The 26,631-nt window shown below is 40.2% G+C and overlaps 1 protein-coding gene across 2 annotated transcripts in view; it reads right to left on the bottom strand.

Annotated features, from left to right (window-relative positions):
• CSMD1 (CUB and Sushi multiple domains 1) overlaps nt 1-26,631 on the bottom strand; it is a 1,831,060-nt gene that overhangs the window by 680,920 nt on the left and 1,123,509 nt on the right. For both annotated transcript variants that reach the window (XM_070598372.1, XM_070598373.1), the window contains exon 6: nt 17,736-17,848. In XM_070598372.1, the coding sequence (XP_070454473.1) occupies nt 17,736-17,848 (113 nt within the window). The remainder of the gene's footprint in view (nt 1-17,735; nt 17,849-26,631) is intronic.

Below are 26,631 nucleotides of genomic sequence, written 5' to 3'. Positions count from 1 at the left end.
TAAAATATACAACTAGTTACTGGGGAGATCTGGGGAGAAAAAGCAGAGAAAAAGAAAAAAAAACAAGTGAGTACAGAGAATTTTTTGGGCAGTGAACTTCCTCTGTAGAATGACACTATAATGGTGGATACATGTCATTATCCATTTGTCCAAGCGCATAGAATGTACAACACCCACAGCGAATCCTAATGTAAACTATGGACTCTGGGTGATTAAAATGTGTCAGCGTAGGTTCATCAATTGTAAAAAGTGGACCACCCTGGCGGGGATGTTGATAATGGGGGATGCTGTGCATATGTGGGGGCAGGAGGTATATGGAAAATCTCTCTACCTTTTGCTCGACATTGCTGTGAACCTAAAACTGCTCTAAAATGATAAGGTGTTAAAAGAGACAAGGAGAGAGAGAGTCCTAAGAGGAAAACGGAATACCGTATTGGCATGTAGGGAACAGTTTTAGGTGTTTTTGCATGTATTATGCTTATTTCATTAAATATCACGATGTATACACACACAGGGCCGGGCTTCAATAACTACAACTGTATATTCTTTTCATAAAATAACCATGTGACTATCACAAATTTTCTTTCTTTCAAACTTGAGTTGAAATCATACTTGAAGCTAATACTTGTAGCTAGTACATTATTTGAATTTGAATTTTTAAATTTATTTTATTATTTTTATTATTATTATTATTTTTTTTTTTTGAGAAGATTAGCCCTGCGCTAACATCTGCTGCTAAGCCTCCTCTTTTTGAGGAGGAAGACTGGCCCTGAGCTAACATCCGTGCCCATCTTCCTCTACTTTATATGTGGGGCGCCTGCCACGGCATGGCTTGACGAGCAGTGATAGATCTACTGGTGGATAGCACTGCTGGATCCAAACCGGTGAACCCCAGGCAGCCGAGTCAGAATCTGCGAACTTAACCACTGCGTCACTGGGCTGGCCCCTGAATTTGAATCTTGATCATGACAATCAGAAATGCAAGTATTAGTCCCTCAACCAAAGATGAACAAGCAGTTGCCTTTCAGGGACCGTGGGCTTTAGTCGCAGGAAAACGGAAAACACCCTCAGATGACACTGTCCCCCTGAGAGTGAACTAAGAGCGAGCGAGCCTTAGAAAAACGAGACTGCCGTAGATCGAGTTCTTCTTACTGACTTCAGACGATGATGCAAAAGATGCAATAGTGTGCTCACCAATCATAATTCCACAGAGAAATTCACTGAGTAACGCTAAATAGGGCAACATATATGAACTTCGTGGGCATCCTAAAACCGAGCAGATACTCTGGTATTCTTGATGCCATTTTCCTCTTTATGTAAAATGGATATTGATAACTGATGCTTATTCCTTGAAATTGTACCACATTAATATTTCATGTTCTAAAAATCTGTAAGGGCTTGGTAATCGTCCCTCTGCCCTTGAATAATGGACATATAAGCATACACAAAGGGCATTCAAGCTTCTTGAGACTAGTAATTTCTATAGATACGTCTTCTTGTAATTGTGTCTTTCCTTTTTTAATATATATATTTCATCTAACATAGGTTTAATCTCAGGATAATGGAAGCTTGTTCTATAAAGTTACTTTTTTATTTAGATAAAAGTTAATTTTAAGTTTTTTCTCCAGCTTTATTGAGGTATGATGACAAATAAAAATTTTATATGTTTAAGGTATACAATGTGATGTTTTGATATATGTATACACTATGAAATGATTACTCAGTCAAGCTAATTAGCACATTCATCAGCTCAGTTACCTTTTTTTTTTTTGTGGTGAGAACACTTGAGATTTACTAACTTAACAAATTTCAAGTATACACTACATTTTTGTTAAATACAGTCACCATGCTGTACATTAGATCTCCAGAATCTATTCATCTTGTAATTGAAAGTTTGCGCCCCCATTTGACCAACATTTCCCATTTCCCACACCCACCAGGCCCTGGAAACGACCATTCCACTCTCTGTTACCATGAGTTTGATTTTTTTTTTGGTAGATTCCACAAGTAGTTGAGCTCATGCACAGATGTGAGCTGACATCTCACTGTGGTTTTGATTTGATTTCCCTGATGATTACTGATATCAAGCACCTTTTCTTATACCTATTGGCTATTTGGCTGTCTTCCAAAGACATGTGATTGTTTCTTCTGCTTGATCAAGTCTGCTGTTGAAGCTCTCTATTGCATTTTTCAGTTCAGTCATTGTATTCTTCAGTTCCAAAATTTATCTTTAGTTCTTTTTTATCTTTTGTATCTCTTTGTTGAACTTCTCATTTTTTCCTTGTAAAATTTTCCTGATTTAATTAAATGGTTTATCTGTATTTCTTTTGGATCACTGGGCTTCTTTAGAACAATTACTTTGAATTCTTTGTCAGTCAATTCATGGATCTACACTCCTTGGAGCTCAGTTACTGGAAGTCGACTGTGTTCTTTAGGTCATGTCATGTTTCCCTGATTCTTTGTGAGCCCTGGAGCCTTGTGTAGTTGTCTATACATTTGAAGATCTTGTTACCTCTTCCAGACTTTATGGACTGGGTTCAGTAAGGAAAGACCTCATCTTCTGGGTGGGGAGGCATACGGAGTGTGCTGTGACCCGGGACTAATGGTGCAGGGCACCAAGTCTGGGAGCATGCTGCAGCTCCAGATGTGTGGGGTTGGGGCACCTGAGCCATCAGCTCAAATAGTGTGATCTCGTGATGTTGCCAACTGTGAGGTTCCTGGTGCCAAGAGTTTCAGGACATCCGTGGTGGCTGTGAGAGCTGTTGGGCTCCTCAGCAGCACCTCTGGGTCCAGTGGAGAAGGACTGGCGCAGGGGTTGGTGGTGGCTGGGCAAGTGATGTTCATGCACTTGATTCCAGGGGCTGCCTGCAATCACATGCATGCTGGCAGGGCCTGACTGTGGGTGCACATGCTGGTGAGGGTTGGGGCCAGCAACAGTGGCCAGGGCTAGCTGCAGGCATGTTTGTAGTATCTGTGCTGGGCACCAAGGTTGGGATGCTCATGGAGAGCTGGCAGCTGGGGCAGGGCATTGGAACTCAAACAGCTGGAGTCTTCAAAAACCTGCCGGGACCTTGGAGACAAACCTGCAGCGGGGAGGGTCACTGTGGAACTGCTGGCTGTTGGTTTCCTCACTGGTGAAAGCTGCTGGGTGGGGTGAAACCAAAGCAGGTCCTTTCTGCAGGGCCCCTAAAGGATGGAGAAGCTGGTCACTCACCCTGCTCTCCTTTTCCATGGGAGAGGAACCTTGTCGGGGAGTCCCCTCTTCACACGGGGCAGTGCCAGCTGGCGGGGGGTCGGGGGGGATAAGATGATGCAGGCAGAAAGAAACTGTTCTTCCTACCCTTTTTGTGAGGTTATTCCCGGTTGTTTTGCTCCACTGTGCTGCTTCACCTTCTTAAGTGGACTCCTGTGCTCTCCCAGAGCTATTTTTGTTCATAGGTAGCTGTCTAACAGTTGTTTTTCATGGGAGGTTGGAGGCTGGGATCTCCTACCCAGCCATCTTGCTGACCAATTCTTTTCAATTTTAAGTTTTACAAAAATATTTGCAGTTAAAGTATCAGATGCATTCTAGGCCCATAAGGAATATAATACTCCTTTCCTCATCATTTTCTCTCTAGACATGCTCATCTCCTTATTGTCTTAAACTTCTTATGACCAAGTTGTCAGATTGTCTTTAGATAAGCTGGTTCAATCTGTAAATGTGCAACTTTCTGTCAATTAACATTTTTGCATCCTTCAAAGTGAATATGTTTGCTGAACATTTGCAGTTCATAGTTAAATCTATTAATGTTTAAACTCCTGTGTTGTAAGATTGTACCACCTGGTGCAATACTAATTTTAGATTACATCTTATTTACATTATTTTTACAAATTTAACTAATCCAAATTTTAACTCCCCCAAGACCCCAATATTTCTTCCTTCCCTTTCTTCCTATTGTGCTTGCTCTTCACCTCAGGAAAGGGACTTGCAGAACGTGGGAGAAGATTCTCGAACTCTGCATGCGCACAGGGACCCTGGGATGGAAAGGCAGGCAAGAAACGAGAAGACGTAATAGAGAGAGTCTTAACATTTGGGAAGAGAGAGGTGCCTAAAATCAGATCAACAAGTCCTATAAGAGTACTTCATCAAGTCTAAGATACCACTGACAGCAGGATTCAGAATGACTCTATACACCGCTAAGAAAGGATGAAGACAAAATCCTGCCAAACCAACAATCCTCCTTTTGGAGACATTAAAATGTGCAAGCATGCCCAGCGTGGATTCAATGTAGTAAAGTGTAAGCCTCAGCTAATGAAATGGGACAAAAGCTCTGTGTTTATTGCATACAAATACTTTATTGAAGTTATTTAAAATAGGATTTATTATATATATGTTTTCCCAGAGCTATTTTTTAAAGCTAATCTTCTTTAAGCATGACTTTAAATTTGCTACAAATCAACTTTCTGTTCAGCATCTACAAAACATGACTCAATTTCCAGAGGAACATAGAAGACAATATCAGTTCTTTAATATAGCTAGAAAAAGTGAGATTTTTATGAACATTCAGTGTTTTATTTTCTTTTTCGTAATTTTCAATATCTGTCATTTAAACTCTAGTCAAATGCACAAAGGACTTCATCTCCTCATTCCTTGAATACCTGTTGATAAGAAAATTATATGAACATGCAGAACTATAATCTTCCTGCCTAGAACTAATCAGATTAAAATTAGCTAATGAAATAAAACCTAAAGAGTAATCTCTGAAGAATCATTTGAGTTATAACTTTATTTCACAAGAAGTGACTTTGAAAATAGACTTTCCAAGGCAAAGAAAATTGCAAATTATATAAGAGATTTGAAAAAGGAACATTGAGAGGACGTTGAATAGTAAAATAAATATTATTAAGCATTGATATTAATCCACATTTATCAAGACAATAGCAATAGATTTCATGACCAGTTGAGATCAACAGATATGGTGTTAAAATGTTTTCAAATTTCTGTCAATAAATAATGCAGATATTTTACTTTAGTGGCAATTAAGGTTAAGTTGAAGAATCTCAGGAGGTGCATAATGCTGGCTGCAGTTTTTAAGCTATAATGGCATTTTCTCTAAAGCTAGAGAAAAATTAATGCCAAAACTCTGTTTTACCCTCAGTATAGTTGTAATTAAAATTCTCTTGGACTCTTCTGGGTGTTATTGAATGAGTCAATGAAATACAAAGGAATTTGCAAAAGAACAGAACGACTTACAAAATTCTCCTTTTTTTCAGAGTGAAAATGCAACAAAGGTATTAATTTCACTGAATTTAAGTTTTATGTTATTTTAGTTCTCCACAGTCATTATTTTTTCAGAAGCCTTAAGTAACGATTTCAGTAATTTCAATAGAGCACTTATTTCATGTCCAGGTTGTGAGAATTTTTGTCAATTAAGAAAATAGTAATCCAAGTGGAGTTTTCCAAGAAGCATTTACACAAGGTGTTTTAAAAAATAAATGTATCATCCTAATAAAAATAATAATCATAATATCAGCTGTTATGCAATAAGGATTCAATTTGTGAGAAGCATAAGCTGATCTAGCTATCTTCACACTAAGGTCATACTAGGCAGGGGATCCATCCATATGTGGTACAGACCCCTTCCTTTTTATCAGGAGTTCTGAAATTGGTTGTGCCAAATCTCTTCTACTTCTATAAAAAAGGACAGTGGCCGGCCTAGTGGCGTAGTGGTTAAGTTCACTCACTCCACTTTGGCAGTCCAGGGTTCACCGGTTTGCATCCTGGGCACAACCTACACACTGCTCATCAAGCCATGCTGTGGTGGCATCCCACATAGAGGGACTAGAAGGGTTTAAAAGTAGGATATACAATTACGTACTGGGGCTTTGGGGAGAAAAAAAGAGGAAGATTGGCAACAGATGTTAGCTCAGGGCCAATCTTCCTCACCAAAGAAGCATACCTTTAAAAAAAAAATAACAGAAAGATTTCAGGTTTAAACACTGATTTTGAATTATCCTGAATATAGCATTCTTCAGCACTGCTGCAAACAATTTCCTTTTTTCAGAGTAGTAATAGGTCTGCGAGTGGCCACTGTCTATATTATTCTCACATGGAAATCTCTTGTCACTGTACTAGACCTTGAAGACACGGAACGAAGAAAACGTAGTTCTCATCAACTTTCTGAGTTGCAGAGAGGCCTCTGAGGGGCTTAAGCTCTGGTTTTAATCAGGATATCAAAGGCTGGTCGAAGACCATCTTGTGAATTAAAAGAATTAGTCCACATTTGTTCACTCTTTTCCCTTTCACGGTATATGTCCTTCTCTCTTGATCCCTGGGAAATTTCATATAATCTTTAAAATCTATTTACTTCCAAGAAAGGAGCTGAAAAAACTCTCATTTCCCTTTGTTTCAGAGGCTTCAGTGGCCAGTTTTATTTCTGTACATCCCTTACATGCGTTGTTTGACTTCCAGATTAACTACGTGTTAAAACTTGAATTAGTCAGTGTAGTCAAGATGTGCAGACAGATCACTTCCAGCAATAATAAAAAAATAAGAAAGATTTCCTAAACTCCTAACTGGGGAATGAACGCCACACTAAATCTCTATTCTCTGAATGGATAGTCATATTTAGGAAGAACAAAGTGCCCTATGGTAGTTCAGTTCATCTGTGGCAACGACACACTGACTTCTCTCCCCTCTTGTCCTCTCTCAGGTCAAACCCTGCCAGGCATCCTTGCGCAACCTCTTGTTGCCCAATAACAAAGGTTTGGGTTCTTTATATAACGTCAGTCACATTCTGGCCCAAACATACATTTTCATCATCTTCCACAAATGTCAAATCTGACTCAATGTTTTCCAAGCACTCTTGACTTTATTTTTTTAACGTCTCAAATTACCCTTTCAGGCTGGATTCTTCCCGTTTCTCTGCAGCTTCACCTCGCCCACAGCACCTCCTTGTCCAGTTCACACTGTTGCCTACACTACCTGTAGCCACCTGTCAAAACTCCCATCTGCCTGTTTGTCTGTCCATGGATCCATCTGTTTGCCTGTCTGCATCTCTCTCCTTTGTGTAAAGTGAGCCTACTTTAGCCCACAATTAACTAGAAGCGATAGTGCTAACTCTGTATTTTCTGCAAATAGACAATTATTAACCTGAAATCCACTTGTTACCCCTAAGATTTCAAGCAAACATGAAGTTCATAAAAATGCTTTTGAAATCTGGTATTAAATTTTCCACCGAGACTCTGACTCAAATATATATGGAGAGCTACTAATTAAATTATAAACTCCTGAAGGCAGAGACAGCGAGTTATTAATCATTTTCCTATATCCAACACAATACGCCTGCTACATATGATTTACATATTTTTAAAATATCACATGACCCATATAGTCTTAAAATATGCATTATGAATGGTTGGTAAGACATTGAAAAAAATGTTAGTTTCGACTGGGCTAAGAAATGAAGAGTCAGTGACTTACAAACATATGCTAACGTAAGTATTCTAGAGGCTTGCTATATATTTCTCTAGAAAGAAGGACATTCATATTTGCTTTACTGCATATTTCTAGAGAATTTAATGCTACGTTCAATAAATGCTAGTTACATATAGCACTCATGAATCTATTCAGGGTGACATTTAAAAATACAGTGAGCAGCTAATAGACCAGGCATCCATCCGTTAGAGCAGAAGCTGCTGGCTGCCCTGCGTCTGGGTGGGTTTGACGCAGGCTGCAGCCGCAGAGCTTCTGTCTTTCAGGAATTGAGTGGGGAGCATTGAGGCATTGTGTAGGGCACCCCAGAGCAGCGGTGTGGGGAGCATTCGGTGTTCTCTGGCTTGTGGCTATTTATTATCTGATGCAAACAATTCACAGTTCAATATTTTAACAACACATATGGACACACAAGCTGAATTGCAGCCCTGGATGTATGTCTGGAGAAAGCTAAGCTCCTATCAGTTTCAAGACAAATTTCAAGGAAAACTCTTGGAACTCTATCCTTTATATGTTCTTTTTCTTGGGTTAGTAAATTGTATAAGATGTGGTCAAAAGGTCTCCCAGGGAAGGAACTGCACAACCTTTACAGTGCTAAAGAGTGTGGTGGTCAACTGTAGAAAGAAGCTGGTCGGAATCCTGTGAGCCTTTAGAGACCACCACTCAGACACTTGACCAGAGGCAGGAGCCCTCTGAGACATGTGTTGGAAACTTGTGGCAAAGAAAGGACTTCGAAATGAGCAACTAAATGCAAACTTGAAATAGGCAGAAGCAATCTGAGGGAACCAGTCTGCACGCGTACAAAAATAAACTCGCCCACGATTTAACATTTCCAATTTTCAGTGGTTACCACATTCATCCTCCTGCTACGTGTTGCTTCCAAACCCATTTTAAACGCACATCTGGATTCATGTTGAGTGTTGCCTTTCTACTTTGAGGCATCTGTATCGTCATTTCGTAAGAGGCACGAAGCTCTAGTTAAATGAGGCAGCCAGTGGAATAATGAGGCCAACTGCCTCATCCTGGACTACTTGTTATGTGAAGCAACAGCTTTGCTGTTCAATTTGGGTAACCTGACCCAGATGACTAAGAGAATAGTAATGTGGCTTGTTCATTTTAAAGCTTCCTCGCTTCCGTACGGCCCTGATTGTGTGATGATTTCCCTACAGCTCCGCGCAGGCAACTACTTGGGTAAGCGATCACCACGGTGGCTCCTTGACCTAATAGTTGCAGCAGGAGGAGAGAAGAAATTCCACAGCATGATCAGTACCTTCTCAGTGTAAATGCTGAGAACTTTGGCTGACAGCTCCTGATACGTGCAATGTCCACCTGGATGCTTTAAACTTCCAAAGCATGTGTTACCACTGGAGGTGGGTGTGCACATCAGAAAACAAACACTGAACACAGTGCATATTGGACTGATAAAACTGTCAACAAGAGAAAAAAGCACAAAGAATGAGTGTGCTTAGGGGGTTGATAAACTGAAAGCCAGAATAATTCTGTCTTAACATCACAGAAATAAAAATTGTAGAAAGACAATTTACCAAGGAATAATAACGCTCCTAAGCTTTTATATTCTTCAAGCACAAGAACTTAGCATCCACCTGCTGTTACCACAGACTAATCTACTTTAAATAGCTGTGATTTACAGAATAACACCGGTGGCTCCCAATTCTCCAATGTGAACAGCATTTAGAAGCTTAAAGAAAGAAAGGTTTTAGTTTGAGTGGCTTTCTATATAATGGCTAAGAGTTATCGTGTATTAATATTTCAAGGACAACTTTAGATAAATTAATACATGAAAATGCACTGACAAATCAAAAGTCTGGAATGAACTCGAAGGTTCATTTACTCCATTAGGCTGCTCTAGGCAAGAATTCTGTCTCTTAGTTTAACACGTCTACTGAATAATATTGCATACCTTCCTTAAGAAATATGTTCTCTTGTTTCAACATTAGTAAGAAATTACTCCCAGTGTCTAGTCAAAATCATTACTACTGAAATTTAAGTACATTCTCTTTGTCTTATCCTTAGTAGATACCAAACAGCTGTTCAGAATGAATTTTTCCCTTTATGGTCTCTTAATATACGTAGACACATACAAAACAATCATACCTGCTTGACTCTCTCTTACAAAAGTAAGTAGGATGGGTCTAAATCATCATTGCACAGTCAGCCTAAGATTACACTGGATGGTAGGTGAGGCATTTTGGTCAAAGGTGGTTTGGAGAAATGGGAGCACTAGAGCTCTGTGTCACTTGAGCCAGGGCAACAGCCCTGAAGGCAGGGGACCCCTGGGAGCATTACTTCAGCTGATCACCTCAGTTCAGGTGAGCCCTCAACCTTGTAGACCAGGAAGAACCATGTGCCAGCACCACAACATATTCCATATCTCAAGATGGGACTAAATAACCAATATTGGAGAGAGGCTGTAAGAACCACAATGATCATTTATTAGTTTAGGAGGAATGTCGTAAATCATCGAGTGGAGGGGATGGTAGTTTATACACGGCATTCTCTACAGACCAACTCAAATGATGTGCTCAGAAAAGGAATCAGATGACTTCACTCTCTCACTTGAAACATTCCCAAGGTTTGCCAGGACTTAAAATAAATCTATCCCTCAAACCTCCCCACAAAGTCCCACAGTATTCTCCCCTCATGCATCTCTTGCACCTACCACACGTTAGCATTCTTCATGTTCTTCAAGGTTCCTCCCTCAGGACACTGGCACTTGCTGTTTTCTCTGCCTACTCTGTTCTCCTTCCTGACCTCCACAAGTCATCCAGATGTCAGCTCCAGTGTTACTCCCTCAGAAGGGCCCTTCTTCACCACTCCAGCTAATGTTTCCCACTCTGTAGCTGGGTCTTCTTGACTTGTCTGATTGATTTCTCTCTCCTTCATCTAGGATGTCAACTCCAGAGAGAAGGGGCCTTTCCTTTGTTGTCCATTACTGTAAATAGAGGAATTCCTGGCACCCAGAGGGCACACCACTAGTATCGGTTGAATGCGCTATTTAACACAATCTGCCTGACGTGTTCTCACGAGGAAGCTGGGTGACAATCAGAACACTACTTACTTACTGAGCCTGGGAATTCATGCCATCAAACTTCGTATCACTCTCTTGTGCAGCATCCGGTTCACTGGACTCTGAAGAGGACATACTGCCATTGATTGCCATTAGGTTCCCCATTCTTCAAGTTTCTACCACTATCACCACGAAACACACACATGCACACACTTCTGAAGGACACATTCTCTTTCAAATATATTAATTCATTAAATTTGATTGTGCCTAAGTCTAAGACTGAAGGGCCTTTGACCTCTTTAGGGCAAATGTATATACCTTAGCAATATTTTTTCCTCTTCTTTAACTATGACTGCTTGGGGACAATTATTGTTCCTGTGTTCAGTGTCTCAGAACGTTCCACAACACAGCCCTTCCTTCTAGGACATCCCTAGGTGCTATCTGTGAGCTAACAAAGAGGAAAACCCAGGAGCATTTGCAATAAAACTCCGTGCATTGCTGTCTGTTTCCTCTCTTCTCAAACACTCCGGTGATCCTCACTGTTTACCCATGATTGTGGTCAAGTTTTTAAGGATAGCATAAAATCCTCCCAAGATCAGCCCATCTCTTCCCGGCTTTATTTCTCATCACTTTCTCTGTCTCCCTCACAATATTGAACTATCTGTTGTATTCGCAGCAGCCTGAACACACCTTTGTGTGTCCTGCTGCCCCAGCTCTGCTCATGCCTTTCTTTACCCAGAACCTCCCCTCCTTCCTTCCTGGCCACCGGAACACACACCAAGCATTCTCTCCTCTAGGAAACCTTATCCAGGGGTGCTTCTGCTCCATTTCAAGTCGGTTGAGGTGCATCTTTGTAATTCTATGGGATTTTGTGCATAACTTCAGCCACACTGTATCAAAATTGTCAGTTGACATGTCTTCCTGTCTTCTTCACTGGACTCCAGGGGCAGGAACATGACTTGTCATTTTTGGCCCCGTGCTTCCTGGTACAGTGCTATCCACATTGCAGATATGTAACAAGGGAACTCAATGGAATTTAATTCAAATGACTTGAGCTGGCGTCCAGTGAATGTCCATTGTACTTGGACCAGTGAAATAGGGTAAATGAAGAGGAGTGGAGGGGGCATAAGAGACGAAGCAAGTGAGAAATAAAAACTACTCCGAGAATTTCCAGGAAGTTAATAAAAGCAAAAAAGTCCTGCAAAGCACTCTGGATTTCTCACAATGACTCTGTGAGACAGAGAGCAGGGAAGCACAGATATTTTTCTGCTATGGAGATTATAGACCTGAGTTGATGAGATGCATGGGAACCTGTTCTGGGCTCTGTGCCGGACGCTTCACAAGTATTATCTCTTTAATCTGCACTTCCATCCACAGGTGATCACTGTTCCCATTCCTGGATTATACAGCAGCAAACTGAGGCTTCCATATAGTAGGGCTGGGACTTAACTCCAGGGCCATGTGTCTCCAGTTCTCCATTCCTTGCTGGACTTGGACTGAGGTATTTGACCTCCTATCCCCATTCCCTCTCACACCACACAGTGAAAGCTCCCACAATGGAAGGAAAGGTGGCAGGATTAACACCGTGGACAGCGTGTCTGTGTGGTGGGTTCCTCAGTTCTAAGTGTGTCTGTGCCACGTGACATGGGCAAGGGCAGCCTTCATACCTGTTAGCTGAGGCCTGCCTGGAGCTATGCTGTGAACCATTTCCCTTGTTCCTTTTTTTTCATTTTCTTCCTCTTTAGAATTGTATATACATCTCTTTAACTTCTTTTCATCTCCATCCTGTTGTCCTTTGGTCATACATATGTGTATATATGTATATATATTCATTCTCTCATGAATATATTTATTCATTCTATTGTTTAATACTTCATGTTATAAATTCATTATTTCTGCCAACCCCTTGCCATCAGTGTTACCACACCTGTCCCTCCAGTGGCCTGCCAGTTTTCTGCTTGGAATAAAGCACTATGAGAAAATAGATAAAGTCATCGCTAACTTATAGCTGCTTTAAAGTGTCGCTGTTTTTCATTGGGATTTCCATTTTACAAAAATAATCACTGCTCCTCAGAGAAAGATGTTTGGATTGGAAATAGTGGAAGCAGGAGAGCAAGTTAGTGGAGAAAATTGAGTTGCTAAGGATGACATTGAAGAGAGAGGGCAGAGATATGCTTAGGCCCTGGCTCCGCTGTTTACGGGCTGTGTGATGTGGGCTACGCCACCTGCCATCTCCCTGTCGTTGTGTGTGGGATGAGCTGCTCCCAATGCTGACATTCAGGAGCACCATGACGTTGAGTGGGGGGTCTCTAGGCATTTTTGTCTGGTCCTGTTTGTAAGAAAACTTTAAAGAACGTGTCACTTTTGGGGAAGAGGATTGTTCTGACCACTTTTCTAAAAACGTCTTTTAAAATGGAAATGTATACACACATAGATCAAAGTACTGTTTTTTAGTAATGAACACCCATGTAAATAACTAGTTTTGCAGATCCCTGAATTTCATATAAATGGACCACACAGTGGGCATGCTTTTGTGTCTGGCTCCTCTCTGACTCAATATTATGTGTATGATATTCCCTCATGTTGTTGTAGGTAGAGGTCATTATGTTTTTCTCAATTTTGTTTAGTATTCCATTGTAGGAACGTACATAGTTTCTTAATTTATTCTACTGTCAATTGACACTTAGGTTATTTCCAATATTTGACAACTGCAAATAAAGCTTCTATAGACATTCTCTATAGACGTCTTTCCTTGCACACATGTACTTATTTCTGTTGGGTGCTCACCTTCAGTGGAATTGCTGGGTTCTAGAAAATGTTTAGGTTCAGGTTTACAATAAAGCAGTTTTCCAAAGAGGTTTCACCCGTTCAGATTTCTACCAACAGTGGAAGAAAATAGTCTGCCCATTTTCGAGAGTTTTCTTATACCTCTCAAAATTTGGAATATCAAAGGGTGTGTTTTGGTTAATTTGGGTTAGGAAGATGCTGAGCATGAGGAAGGATTATCATGCGTGAGGAATGCTCTCATACTTCGGAGCAGCTTACAAAGCACTGGCCACACTTCCTTTTCATTTTATTACCTATCCACAATGATGTGGTGAGGCAGCCACTCTTACTCTTATTTTACAGAGTAAGACAGAAAAACGTGTCAAGCAGAAAGGGTATTGGCTAATGATAAGTACTTAATGAAACAGTCGAGGCCCAGAGTCAGCAGCTTGGGACACACAGATGGGCATCTTTCTCGAATTATTAAAAGTACCAGAGTTGGCACTTCACAAGAATCTTTTGCTCTGAGAGAAGTTACAGTATATGTTTAGGAAAGAGGTTACGTGTTTCTGATTTGAGCGAATTTATATTTATTAAAAGTTGATTTTCCTTTTAGAGGTTTAGAGGTTTTAAGAATTACTTAGAAGTTATAAGATTAGATTTTGCTAATTTATTTGTGTTGAAAGAAAATTTTACTGGTCCCTGCCTATCTGAAAAGTCCCCTTAGCAGAAGAGTAGATGGTGTCCACTGCCATAGAAATGAGCAAAGGGGCCACCTACAGGGTTTCTCACTAGTTCCGCAGATCAATGGTGGGAGAAGCCTGGGGAAAAGTATGAGCAGCCATTTCCTTCGTTTCTTCAACATACATTGTTTGAGCACCTTCTACGTTCTCGATTATGGCCCTTATAATTCTGCAGTTACTCTTCTAAAGGGGGAGGTAGACACCTGCATCGGCACAAGGATCCAGGTCTATTAGCTGTCAGGTAGAGGTAATCACTATTGCTATTACTATCATCTGGAGGTCTTTTACCTCTTAAGTAAAGCTTTTGCAGTTGAATCTCAGACTGCAGAAATGTCAGCATTGGAGAAAGGGGAATGCATAAGTTTTACCCAAATTTAAATTTGAAAAGATGAAGATTTCATCCAAAATGCATTTTTAACAACATGAGAGTCTTCTTCTTATATAAAGTTCTTCATTTTAAATAAAAAGGAAAATCAGAAATTATATAGAACTATTCCTAAAAACAAAGCTAATTATTTGTGTAAACACAAGACTGAAATCCATGGTCAGGTTTTCCCTTGATTTATGGGAAGGGTTGTTCTCTATATAAACTGGAACTTTATTACAAACACTCAAAATGATTTATCAGTGACAGAAATCAATGGGAATTTCACTTTGTGGTAGTTGTATTTTTATAAATAGCAAGGTAAACATATGTAAAACTGGAGCTCAACATGTATATGGCTACTTAGTAGGGAAGAGACATTCATGGTTCAAGACTAATAAGTCTTAAAAAATTCACCTTGTAGACATCGAAAATGTCTAGATGATGGATTGCAGTAACAAGGCACTTATTTAATTATAATTAATGATGGAGGCAGCATGTAAAGAATGGGCTCTATTTTCAGCTGATTTAAAGGAATAATGTCTCTGACGTGAATCTATCATTCTGCGGGAGCCCAGTATACACACAAGATGCTGCAAATATATCAAGTGGCTTTAATCGCAGTTGCCACTTCTTTTGTTCACAATGTTGTTGTAACCGTGAATGCATTTTAGATGCAGCAACCACAGAGCAGTTTTACTTGTCAATCAACCTTACTTTTGGCCTAACTTGATTGCAAGATTGAAGAGATAAATGTCGAAGAAGAGAGTGTAAGACTCAGAGAATAAAGAATGTAGAGAAGAAAGTTAAAAACATAAAGAGAAGAAAGACTATTTTATGGTGATAGTTGTTTATTTGACCAAGAAAAGCACCAAGTTAAAATAAGTGTACTCTTTGTTTTTAGAAGTTATAAATTTCTATGCAGGCATCCCACTCTTGGATAGAGAAGCAGTTTCTCATGGAGAGAAACCACGAGAGGGCTGCACATAGTAATAACAGAGTCTCCTACCTCCTGGCACATTCAGGCTTCTTCTAGAATCAGCAGGAAGCATCTGTAGCTTCCACTCATTGATGACAGATCTGCCCTCTGGATCCAGAAAAAGAAATGTAATGCCTTCCTGCCTGGCATTTACTAAATGTCCTCAGGTCCTCTTTTGAATGTTTCTGTCATCATCCTGGATGATCTCCTTTTGGTCAGTTTCATTCTCAAAAGGTGACATCCAGGACTGAACACAACCTTCCACATACAGTCTGCTTAGATGTGTTTTGGGCATGATGCCTCCTGTGAAATAAGGCCTATGTCCTGATGAAAACAAAAGGCAGCCCCTCGCACCATTTCATCTTGGAGATGAACTTCAAAGTCAGTCTGAAGAATTTCTCAATATATTACCGTTAAGCTGAGTTTAACCCTCCTTATATTTTTGCAGCTTTTTATCTCTTTGGGTATATGTGAAAATTTTTCTACTCATCGATTTTCATTATATACAGACTTTTAAAATAAGTGGATAATATGTCTAAGCTATTGCAATTTTCTGCCAAGCAGTATGTTTCTGATATTTATCAATTTGGAGTATCTTCAAATTTGATATTCTATTTTTTACCTTTCTTCCAATCACTGATACAGATGCCAAATACACTGATCAGTTTGAGGGATGACACCTAAACATTATTCTGTAGCTCACTGCCAATCAATTAATCCGAGCCCCTGGCGAAGATCAATCAACCGTTTAGAAACAACTCTGTAGATCCACCTGCCTAATTCTATGATCAGTCAATTGGTTTTCTAAATATTGATTTATGACTGTGTTAAATCAGTGATAGATCTAGCCACTGATGCAGGTCACTCCAGAGAAACCTCAGAATCATTTCCAAGGAGACTGCATGCAGTATTTCTCACTCCCACCCACCATGTCCCCACGTGGCCCCACCCCCACCAACATCTCCTTCTCACACTTGTTCTGTTTTAATCACAGTTAGACTATATGACCTTAAAGATAAAGGCAGTTATGAAAAAGGAAAATTCGGCCTTGCCTGGGTCCCAGGATAAGTGAAAATAAACTGGCACGGCTCCTGTAAAACTTCATTCGGAGCAGTGTATGTGCAATCAAAGGGGATGAAGGCAAGAACTTCCTGGCAGCATCAGAAGAAACTGTGAGATGGACAACACTCCTGATGATGGATAGCACACATTTTGGTGAAACAAAATTGCCTCTGGATTCTAAGTCAGGCATCTACTCTGAGGGTCACGTGGCCTAGGGGCCAGGTGACACATAAAACCTGCTCACCACCATGTGCCTCCTCAGCACCATCTGTACTGAATTCCTTGCAAATTACTCTGGTTTTTCCATGTCTTGTCCAAAAGGACACAATGGAAGCACTGTGGGTTTTAAAACGTATTTTAGATGGGAGACATTCAGACGATTTGTTGGAAAGTTACTACAATGTCCCTCAGGGGCAGTATGATTTCTCCTCGTGTTCTGCCTTTCAAGGAAGTTGTTTACAAACTGTATTTGTGATCTACTAGTTTCTGGAGAATGGGGCTTGTATATAATTTCCTCATTTTCAGGTCCTGGCTGGCATGTGACAAGTGTTCAGGGAATGCTGCCTTAATTGAACTGACATTCTCACGGTCGTGATTTGAGGGAAGCTGGAGAAATTTGCTTGTGAAAGCATCTTACTTTCCGACATAGTCATGCTATTTTTATTTGCAAATGCAAGTGGAATTGTTTTCAATGGACCTCCTCATAGATTGAATCCTTTTCAAGGTATGGATAAGAATTATTGATTATTAGAAACATACAGGAAATGATCCAATATTGTCCAGGTATAAACATTAGAAATTAGATAGCAAGAGAAAGTTTCAAAATCAACTTTAAATACTACTGACGAGACTCCATTTTACTCAGCTATGAACAATCCAACATTTTTGTTTGAAGGCTCACTTATGTGTTAATCACCATATCAGGTAATTGGACTTATGCAGTGTGAATATATTTTGAGACTAAAGTGATTCTTAGTAAATGGTTAAAGAATAGAACCAGATCAGTGTGGATATTTACCAACTAGGTGCATAGTAATTAAAATTAATGCTAATATGTATTTACTGATTATAACTTAGAAATAATTACAGAAAAATAAGAAAATATGTTGCATCCTGTCACAGTAATAAAGATTTACTAATAAGTTGCTAGTTGTCATCTATAGAATTTCCAATGTTAACTGTTCCTATAAGAGATAGAAGGTATTTTCAAGCTTATATCTCCTGTTCCATCTTTAGCAAAAGAATCCTAAAATTTCCAGGTTGGAAAGGACCAGAATGTCTTCTGCTATTTTTTGTCTTGTAAGATGGAGCATTCTTACCTTGAAACTGAGCATTGAATCCTTTGCGTCGATGGTTGCTATCAGATGTGAAATGGAGTCGTAACCAGTTCTTGCTGCTGATGACTGGGGAAGGAAGGTTCATGCCCGTCAGCCTGGAAGAGAAGAGGAAGAGAAGATCTCCCTTGTAAACCAACAGAGCGAATGTCCTCTACCAAACCTGCTTCTAAAATGGACTCCCAACAGTCTTTATTTTGAGATGCTTAAAACAGAGGTCATTTATTAGCCACTTTTACACCTTAAAATGATTCAGGTAATATATGAAATTGCTCTACTATCTTTGATGGACTGAAGGCTTTCACAGATACTGGACATTTTGATTCTTCTTTATTAATGATGGGTGAGTGAGAAGATATTCTTGGATCTCACATTTCTTTTCCTCAGGATCTCAATCACAATGAATTATAAAAGAAAAAGAAATAGACAATGATAAAATTCTGCCTTTCACTATTTGAAAACTCAGCAATTCTGTTTCACCTGGAACAGCCTCAGATAAACTGATTTCATGCTTGATACCATGCCGTGTTTCCAGTGTCCCATCTCCAGAACTCACAACACAGGCCTTTCCTACTGAGGGGAGGAAGAGGAATCTTAATGAGATGGGTGACAAGAACTGTCAAAAAGATGCAAAATGGAATAGACCCATGTTTGGTAAAGTAGTGCATTGAACACAATTAAATCTTTCAAAAATAAGACATGATCAATATCTGGTTAAGCTAAAATATCCAGTCCGCTTTACAATGTGTAGTTTAGCTCTCAGAAAAAAAGCGAGCAATCTACTTGCTGCTATTGAAAGCTTTGTATCATTACTAAGGAGAAAATGCCTTCCAATGCCCTTTATGGGTACAGCAATGCACTCAATTTGGGCCACTGGAATGAGTATCACTGAACTGGGATGCCTCAGACATCCGACCACGCGTCGGCTCCACTTGTGCTGGCTGAGGCACTGGATAGTTGAGTTATCTTTTCTGAATCTCAGTTTTCCAGTCGGTAAACTCGACTTCAAAACACTGACATTGAGAGGTTGAATGTGATCATACAGATGCATGTGTAATCTTCCTCCCGCACATTAATGTTATTCACATGTGGCTAGGCAGTGTATAATTATTTTGCATGTCAGCTGACAAGTCTATTTGCAAAATGATGCTTGTTAGTGTAGATGATCTATAACGGCCTAACCATTGGCTTGTAGCTGAAGCCTGTGGTGCCTTCTGTGGGCTGGCCTGTGAGCACTGTAGCTGCTCCATCCAGCTAGAAACCTTATCCTATGCATGGGATTTGCCAGGTACGGGTTCCTGTGTAGAGCGTTTCCCTACTTACTCTATTACCTGGAGGAAAAGCAGCATCAAATGAAATATGTCGTCAAGCTTTCCGATGTCAGGGTATTCAATTTCAACTCTCAGGTTTAAAAATGTGCAGTATCCGTTTAGAGTTAAAAGCCAAACCTTGACTGTAACCAATTGCAACAGTGTTTATGTCACTGTTTGAAATAATCTTCTGTAAGAGGAAATACACCACTCAGATCTGCCTATTTGCTTGGATTTATGTCGTACTGACTGGTGAAGTCGGATATGGCTGGTTCCAAGGAACATTTCATCATCCCAATATTTTGTTTGAAGGTTCCCCTCCCCTCGATTTTTTTCCTGGTGAGATTATTACAAATTCCATTTGCAAGAGGTCACATTCCTCTTTGACTAATACAGACAGTGGCCAAGAGAGAAGCAAATTCTTTATTTGGAAACCTATGGTCTATCCAGCTTACCTACACTTTACTCACTGAAATTTTTATAACTGAAATCTATGTTTATTTTATTATTGCTTTAAAAATATGTTTTTTTCTTAATTAGATTCTCTTGGAGTGGTTGTAATCTCAAAATCTAGGTGGAATTGCTTTTTAGTTGCATATCAACATTATCAATATGCATAAATAATACCTACCCACAAAAATGATAGCTTTTCTTTAGTCAATGAGCTTCATCTGTAAAGGGCTAGACAGAAATATTTTAGGGTTTATGAGTCACACGCTCTCTGTTGCAACTGTTCAAGTCTGCCCTTGCATTACAAATACATTCACAGAATGGGGGTGGTGTGTTCCAATCACACTTTACTTATAGACACTGAAGTTTGTATGTCATATCACTTTTCTCTGTAACAAAATATTATTTTCTTTTTGATTTTTTTCCAACCACTTAACAACGTAAAAGCCATTCTTAGCTGCTGGGCCAAATGTGGCCTGTAGGCCCTAGTTCGCTGACCTCTGCTTTAGTATATATGGGACAATTTGTAAAAGTACTGAGCAGGAAGATAATTAGATGATGTATATAAAACTAGTGTAACTAAAGTTTCAAAAAGTATGTAACTCTTGTACAGATTCCTTTTATAAGGAGTCAAAGGTGAGGCCTTAGTTATAATTATATAATTCATTTTCCAGGGTTAGAGTCAAGCCATGCAAATGAGTCACACTCCAGAGTGGACCAATGTGCATGGACTTCTTGACCTGGCTGTGTGAATTAAACAAATATCCACATCCTCTTTTTTGGGGAGTACCAGGAGGAGGCGGTTGTTCTATATAAAGACTATGCTTAGAATTTTGAGTTTTCCTGTCACCTTCCGCAGGCCTGGGGCTAAGCTTAGAACTGTCATATAATGAAAAGATTATGTTATAAAGTCAATTATTCCGTCATTACAAACTAATTTAAAGAAAGCTGACTAATATGCAAGTCAATGGATTGTATTGTAGATTTACTAAGAACTTGGATGATTCAGATATGATTTACAGGGAAAGAACTCAACTGAATATCTTTGTGGTAAGCAGACTAAAGGCTCCCAAATGTGTCTGCATCCTAATCCCCCAGAACCTGTGACTGTGTCAGCTTATATGGCTAAAGGGGACTTTGAAGATGTGATGAAGTTACAGACCTTGAGATGGGGAGATACTCCTGCATTACAGGGTGGCCCAATGTAATCAAAAAGATGCTAAAAGTAGAAAAGGGAGGCAGAAGAGAGAGTCAGAGGGAGATGTCACTGTGAAATAGGGTCAGAGTGATTCATGTGAGAACTCCACCCGTGGTTTGCTGACCTTGAACATGCAGTAAGGGGCCACGCACAAGCCAAGGAATGCGGGTGGCCTCTAGAAGCTGGAAGAGACAAAGAAAAGCATTCATCTCTAAGCCTCCAGAAGGGAAGATAGCCCTGCTGGCACGTTGATTCTACTCCAGCAAAATCTGTGTGAGATTTATAACCATTAGAGCCATACGATAATAAATACGTGTTGGTTTAAGCCATCAGGTTTGGGTTAATTTGTTACGGCAGCAATGGAAAACGAATACAACCTTTTAATTTGTTGACCCTACCTTCTATTCTAAAACAGTCCTGAGAGAGAGGACACGTGGAAGAACATGTCATCACTCTGGTCCTATGAATAATCTTAGAGAAGCAGTTCAGTTTAAGCCCTGCCTATAATTATCAATGACTGAACTATCATTGTGGGAGTGACGTCTCCTAGGAGCCCTCTACACTTCTTAGCTATAGTTCTTTTAAGTTTGCAGGATTTTGTTTTCTAATAAATAAGTAGTTTTGGAAGTGAGAGGTAAATTATGGAGCAATTGTGGGGAATAGGTATGAAGAGTGCGCATAAGATACAAAGTAGAAACATTTTAAAGAGAAAAGAAGAAATAATGGCAGGTGTCAACAAATGTCTTTGTCTGTTAGCTTACAATATACTCACCATTTTTTATCCTAAACATATAGAAATGAAGGACAATTACCTGATGAAATCAAGTGAAACAAAGATCTCTGTCTTTAAAAAATAAAGGATGATGGTGAGAAAAAGGAACCCCTCAATGTCACTGGCAGAGAGAGGGTCTTTCTGAGGGGATGTTAGCCTCATTTCCTTTCCGGAGCATCTCAAACTCATAAAGCTGGACAGGGAGAATGCTGAGCAGGCCCTGTAGAGGTGGCTAAAGGAATTGGTAGTTCTCCCTTTTTTTTCCTTTGTCAAGAACGCCAAATAAGCAATTTAATCCATTGGCAAATTCATTTCTTTCCAAGGATTCAACAAGGTTTTGCCTCTGCCAACAGTGAAAATAACTGTAGCACTCATGGGATACTTAAAGTTAGGATGGCTTTCTTTGAGCCGAAACAGAATAGGCCAGTCTGTTCCACTGTCTCCAAATAGTTTTAACATAAATTTTAGGATTCTATTTATAACACATTATAACTTCTTTTTTCACCTAAACTCCCTCAGCCTCCCTTTTCTCATATGTAATATAAGGGGGCTGAGCACATTGTTCTCCTCAAACATTATAGCCCCGTGTCTCTGACTCATTCATTTTACTTATGTAACTTGAAAATAGAGAGTCAACTTGTCAAGATAATTTTCTAAAATGCACTTGGAAATGCTAAAGTCTTTTAAGAGAGCTCCGTTTGAGTACTTCTCTGACGTTAAGCCAGATTACTTATGTCTTTAGAAAATCATCATATAAATTGTGGGGGGTCTCTTGGTAGTTAAACCTCTTTAACGATGATGACTAAGAAGCCGGAAAGCATTAATACCATCCACGCTGACTGTAAATTACTTGGCCCCCCCAAGGAGACTAAAGAATTTACTAAACCTATTACTTCGAAGAGACCGACTGCTTGTCAACTGGGCAAGAAAGCCGTCTAGAAGTTGTGTTAGTTTTTCCTCTGCTCCTGTGGACATGTAATCAACATGATTAACAGAGTGGTGTTTCATTTATCTCTGTTTTGTCAAAATTAAATAGAATAATCTGATCAAACAAACGGCTCCTGAAATGTCATATTTCTAACTGAGTGTTATTCTCATTAATAATGACATCAACTGTCTAATGAACATTTATTGAGTTTATACTGCCATTCCAAATCTTATTTTGGACATTGAACAAAGTAACAATGGAAATAAAAGGTAGTTCTCACCTTGGGAGAACATGAAAAGAAGAGCCATATAAGTGTGCATATGTGTACATATACACAGATCTACATATATGTACAGATAGACATACAATAGCTACACATTTATATACAAATATTTCTAGAAATTTAATCCTAAAGTCCTATATACATATATATATATTATATATATATATATATATATATATATATATATATATACCCTCTGGGAAAAACAACAGAAAAGCTAAAAAAACACCCATAGACTACTTAAAAGCATACCACAGAAGACTTGTCTGTTAGAAAGTTCTGGCTTTCATCAAAATTGATACTTTCTAGGAGACTTTTCTTTCACTTGTCACAGCATTCATGATTAGCTCTCTCTAGGCCCTCTCTCTGCTGGATATGAACTTTCCTCTCTCTGGCTCTTTCTTTCCTTGAGGCACTTAGGAAAGTTCTATCGTTAGTAGGCACCAGTAGCTACATCCGTCCCTTGTGTAATTTCAGCCACTCTTACGACTTCAGCTGTCACCTGTACCCTCAGACAGTCTGTGTTTTTTGCAGAAATAATTTCTATTCTCTGGAGTCCTGCATCTTCCCCCGGCTGTGGCATGCTCATCTAACACCCTCGCCTTGCTTTCTTCACTCAGATGTGCTTGGCTTCCTTCAGCCCCCACTGAAAGCCTCATGCTCCTTCCTTGCTCAGGGTCTTTACACAGGCTTGCTCTCTGGCTTGGGGTCCAGCTCACCCATCTTCCCCATCACCCACTTCCTCTTCCCTTGCCTAGTGATTCCTGGCCATCCTTTAGACACCAGGTGATGTGTCACATTCTCAGGGAAGCCTGACCTGACCATGAAGATGAGATTGTTCCTCCCTGGTTGTGTCCTCTCCAACACCTTGGACTTATCCTTCCCCAATGGAACTGTGAGCCCATTCAGGATACAGCAGGCACCTTATTAATTTCCCTTACCTTTGCAGTAGTTTGCATACACCAGTCTCAATAAATCCATAATAAATGGGCTATATGCTTGCATTTCTGCTCATGATGTAAACTGCCAAAACAGCAGCGCACTCTAAGACTATCAAAAGTTAAGATCATGAAGAGAACACCATTCCCATCATTACATGCACAACTGTTCCCATGAGGTTACAATCTGCCAGGTGTGAATGCTGAGTGGGTCAGATCTGGTATCCAGGGAGCTGAAAGTGGTGATACGGCCTCAAGTCAGTGAGAATGTCGTCGGTGTCAAGGAAGGAGCAGGGGGACAAAGATAGAACCTATTAGACATGGGGCAAAAGATCCCAATTGTCGGTGTCGCAATCCAATGTACACATCAGGATAGATGCGGAGAGGGCTGATGGCCACTCTGAGTTTATTATAACCAGCGTTTCAATATATACATAGCTTACATCTGTTAAACATACACAGGTGTTCTGGATGAAGCAATTAGCGAATGCCAAGAATTCTTAGTGATTTCTCAAGGAGCCCTCCCGTGGCCTCTGTTTTGATATTATCATGTTATTGCTGTGCTCCTATATTTTTGTCTCGGAGCAGGCAAGGTCTTTTAGGCAACGGTCCCTCCTGCTACCGATATCCATCTCGTTTCTCCATCTGTGCCCCGGGGCGGCTGCCGCCTGGCTTAGGTTGCCCCCCCACCCCCCGGAGGTCTTACCAGTCATTGGCTAACCGGCCTTCTCACCTCCGGGTCACAGTTTGTTGGCAAGCCTTTTCCAGTGATTATTAACCCTTCCTGTGTCAGGGGCGGCTACACCAATCCAGACAAGAGGGATCTGAGAGCAGGTCATGAACATGTCTAGGACTTCAGCAAATCAGGCATTAGGAATTAACCCAAAGTTCACGCAGAGAGAATCATTTGAGAGAGAATGTGACAAATCTCGTGCTCTAAAGCTTAAGGACTAAATGTCAGGGAATTGCTCGGAATGAAGCCCGGGAAACGGCTCAGACAGAAGAGTAATAGGATAAGACAGTCAAGAGACAGCTGGCTCTGACAGCATTTCTCAGCGGAAGGTCCTTTGGGCCTCTCATCCAGCGGAGCGACAGAGGAACGAGGCCAACATGGAAAGTGGCTTCGCCAGGGGTGCACTTTTTCCTCTCCTTGACTGGAGAGCTGTCACACCCCACCCAGAAATCGCTGGCATGTGCCCTTTCCATGTGGAAAGGACCTGCTTCACATGTGACACAAGGTCATATCTGGTATTAAAACTCTCAGTTGCAGAAAACTAGTCTCGATCTAAGTCAGTGACTTGGAAAAGGAAAACTCCAGCATGTGTTTCTAATCCTCTGCTCCATCCAATATCCCCGTATGTTGTTGAATGACTATCTGCGATGACAGGCGTCTGAGGTTTGCCAACAGGGAACAAACGTCCTCTGCCTCCTGTATCACCTGGACTTTCAAAACAACCCACAGTTGGCGCTAGACATGGATGAGTATCAATACCACTTTTTGATTATTAAAACAAAGAATATATACAGATAGATTTCTACAATAAATACACACAGTGAACACTCTAAGACTGACAATAAAAAAAAAATGTGAAATGACACTGGATTTCTGGATCACTGACCACTTTCTCTTTGATATATTTTTGGCAATATATATATTTTTAAGACATTGTAAAAAATATTTCCCCTCTTTATCTTTGGCAAAGCTTAGTCTCATCCTAGCCCATTTCAAGAGTCTGAAATGAGTCTTTTTTTTTTATCAAATTTCTTATGTTGCTTCATATAATGACACATACCTTATGCAACCAGCTGGTAAGACACTACCACTACCTGCTACAATTACCATGGTAGTAACTGGGCGGTCCATGGTGCTATCTCAGGGGGTGCAAGGTGAAAAGATCAGCAGCTTTTGACACCTGGGATCATCAGAGATCCTGATGCCTCTGAACCTTAGCCATGCCTCTCCATCACAGTCCAACTGCTGCAAACCCACTCACACCTCACACAAGTCCATGCACCCTTGGGTTCCTGCCTGTGGCTGCTATTTCTCCAGCTGGTAGGATCTGTGGTCGTTTTCCTTACGTCACGCATGCCATCAGAGAAAGCAAGCTCCCCACACACATGGCTCTGCATTGAGGCCAAGGAGCAGCTAGGGCTGTCTAATGGAAGCCCACCCACTCTTCCTCCCTCATGTGCAGATCTCTGTGACCCTATAGTCATTACAAAGACAGACTTTGGAGTGAGCCTGACCTGACTGTCATGCCCTGTCCCAGCTTGGTGACTTCAGGCATTTATCCAATTCACCTGAGCCTCTGGGCCTCCTCTGTGTGAATAATTGCACACACCACTATGAACTAGACCCTGTGGGTGGCCCCCCAAGCATCTTTTCCCACTTTCCCCATCTTAATAGCTTTCAATTTTGTACTGATACCCACTTCTATCCCTAGCCGTGACGTGATTGGAAAGTAGAGAAAGACGATTGCTCGCTGACATTATTCATATATATATATGCACATATATACACACAATTGCATACTATTATATCATACATATGATATAAGATATATACTGGAATATATTTGTATGTATGTAATATATAGGTAGGTATACATGTAAGTACATCTGTTTATGTATCATGTTAAAAAGTTTCCAAATATTTTCCATTTCACATTGATGAGAATATTACTTCATTAATTTTTCAAATGTATTGAGTAACTTCTATGTCCCAAATGCTGTGCTAAAACACACCAGGAATACAAAGTTGAATAAGCCTTTGCCTCTGACTTCATGCAGTTTACCGTCAACCTAACTGAGGGGTGTTATGGGCTGAAATGTGGCCCCCAGATTCATATGTTGAAGTTCTAAGCACAAGTATCTCAGAATGTGACTGCAGCTGGAGATAGAATCTTTAAAGAGGTAATTAAAGCAAAATGAGGTCATTAGGGTGGGCCCTAATCCAGTAGGACAGGAGTCCATATAAGAAGAGGAGACTAGGACACAGAACG

This window comes from Equus przewalskii, chromosome 28, assembly GCF_037783145.1.
Source record: "Equus przewalskii isolate Varuska chromosome 28, EquPr2, whole genome shotgun sequence".
Lineage (NCBI taxonomy): Eukaryota > Metazoa > Chordata > Mammalia > Perissodactyla > Equidae > Equus > Equus przewalskii.
Note: the sequence above shows the minus strand (reverse complement) of the source record. Positions and strands in the feature narration are given on the sequence as shown.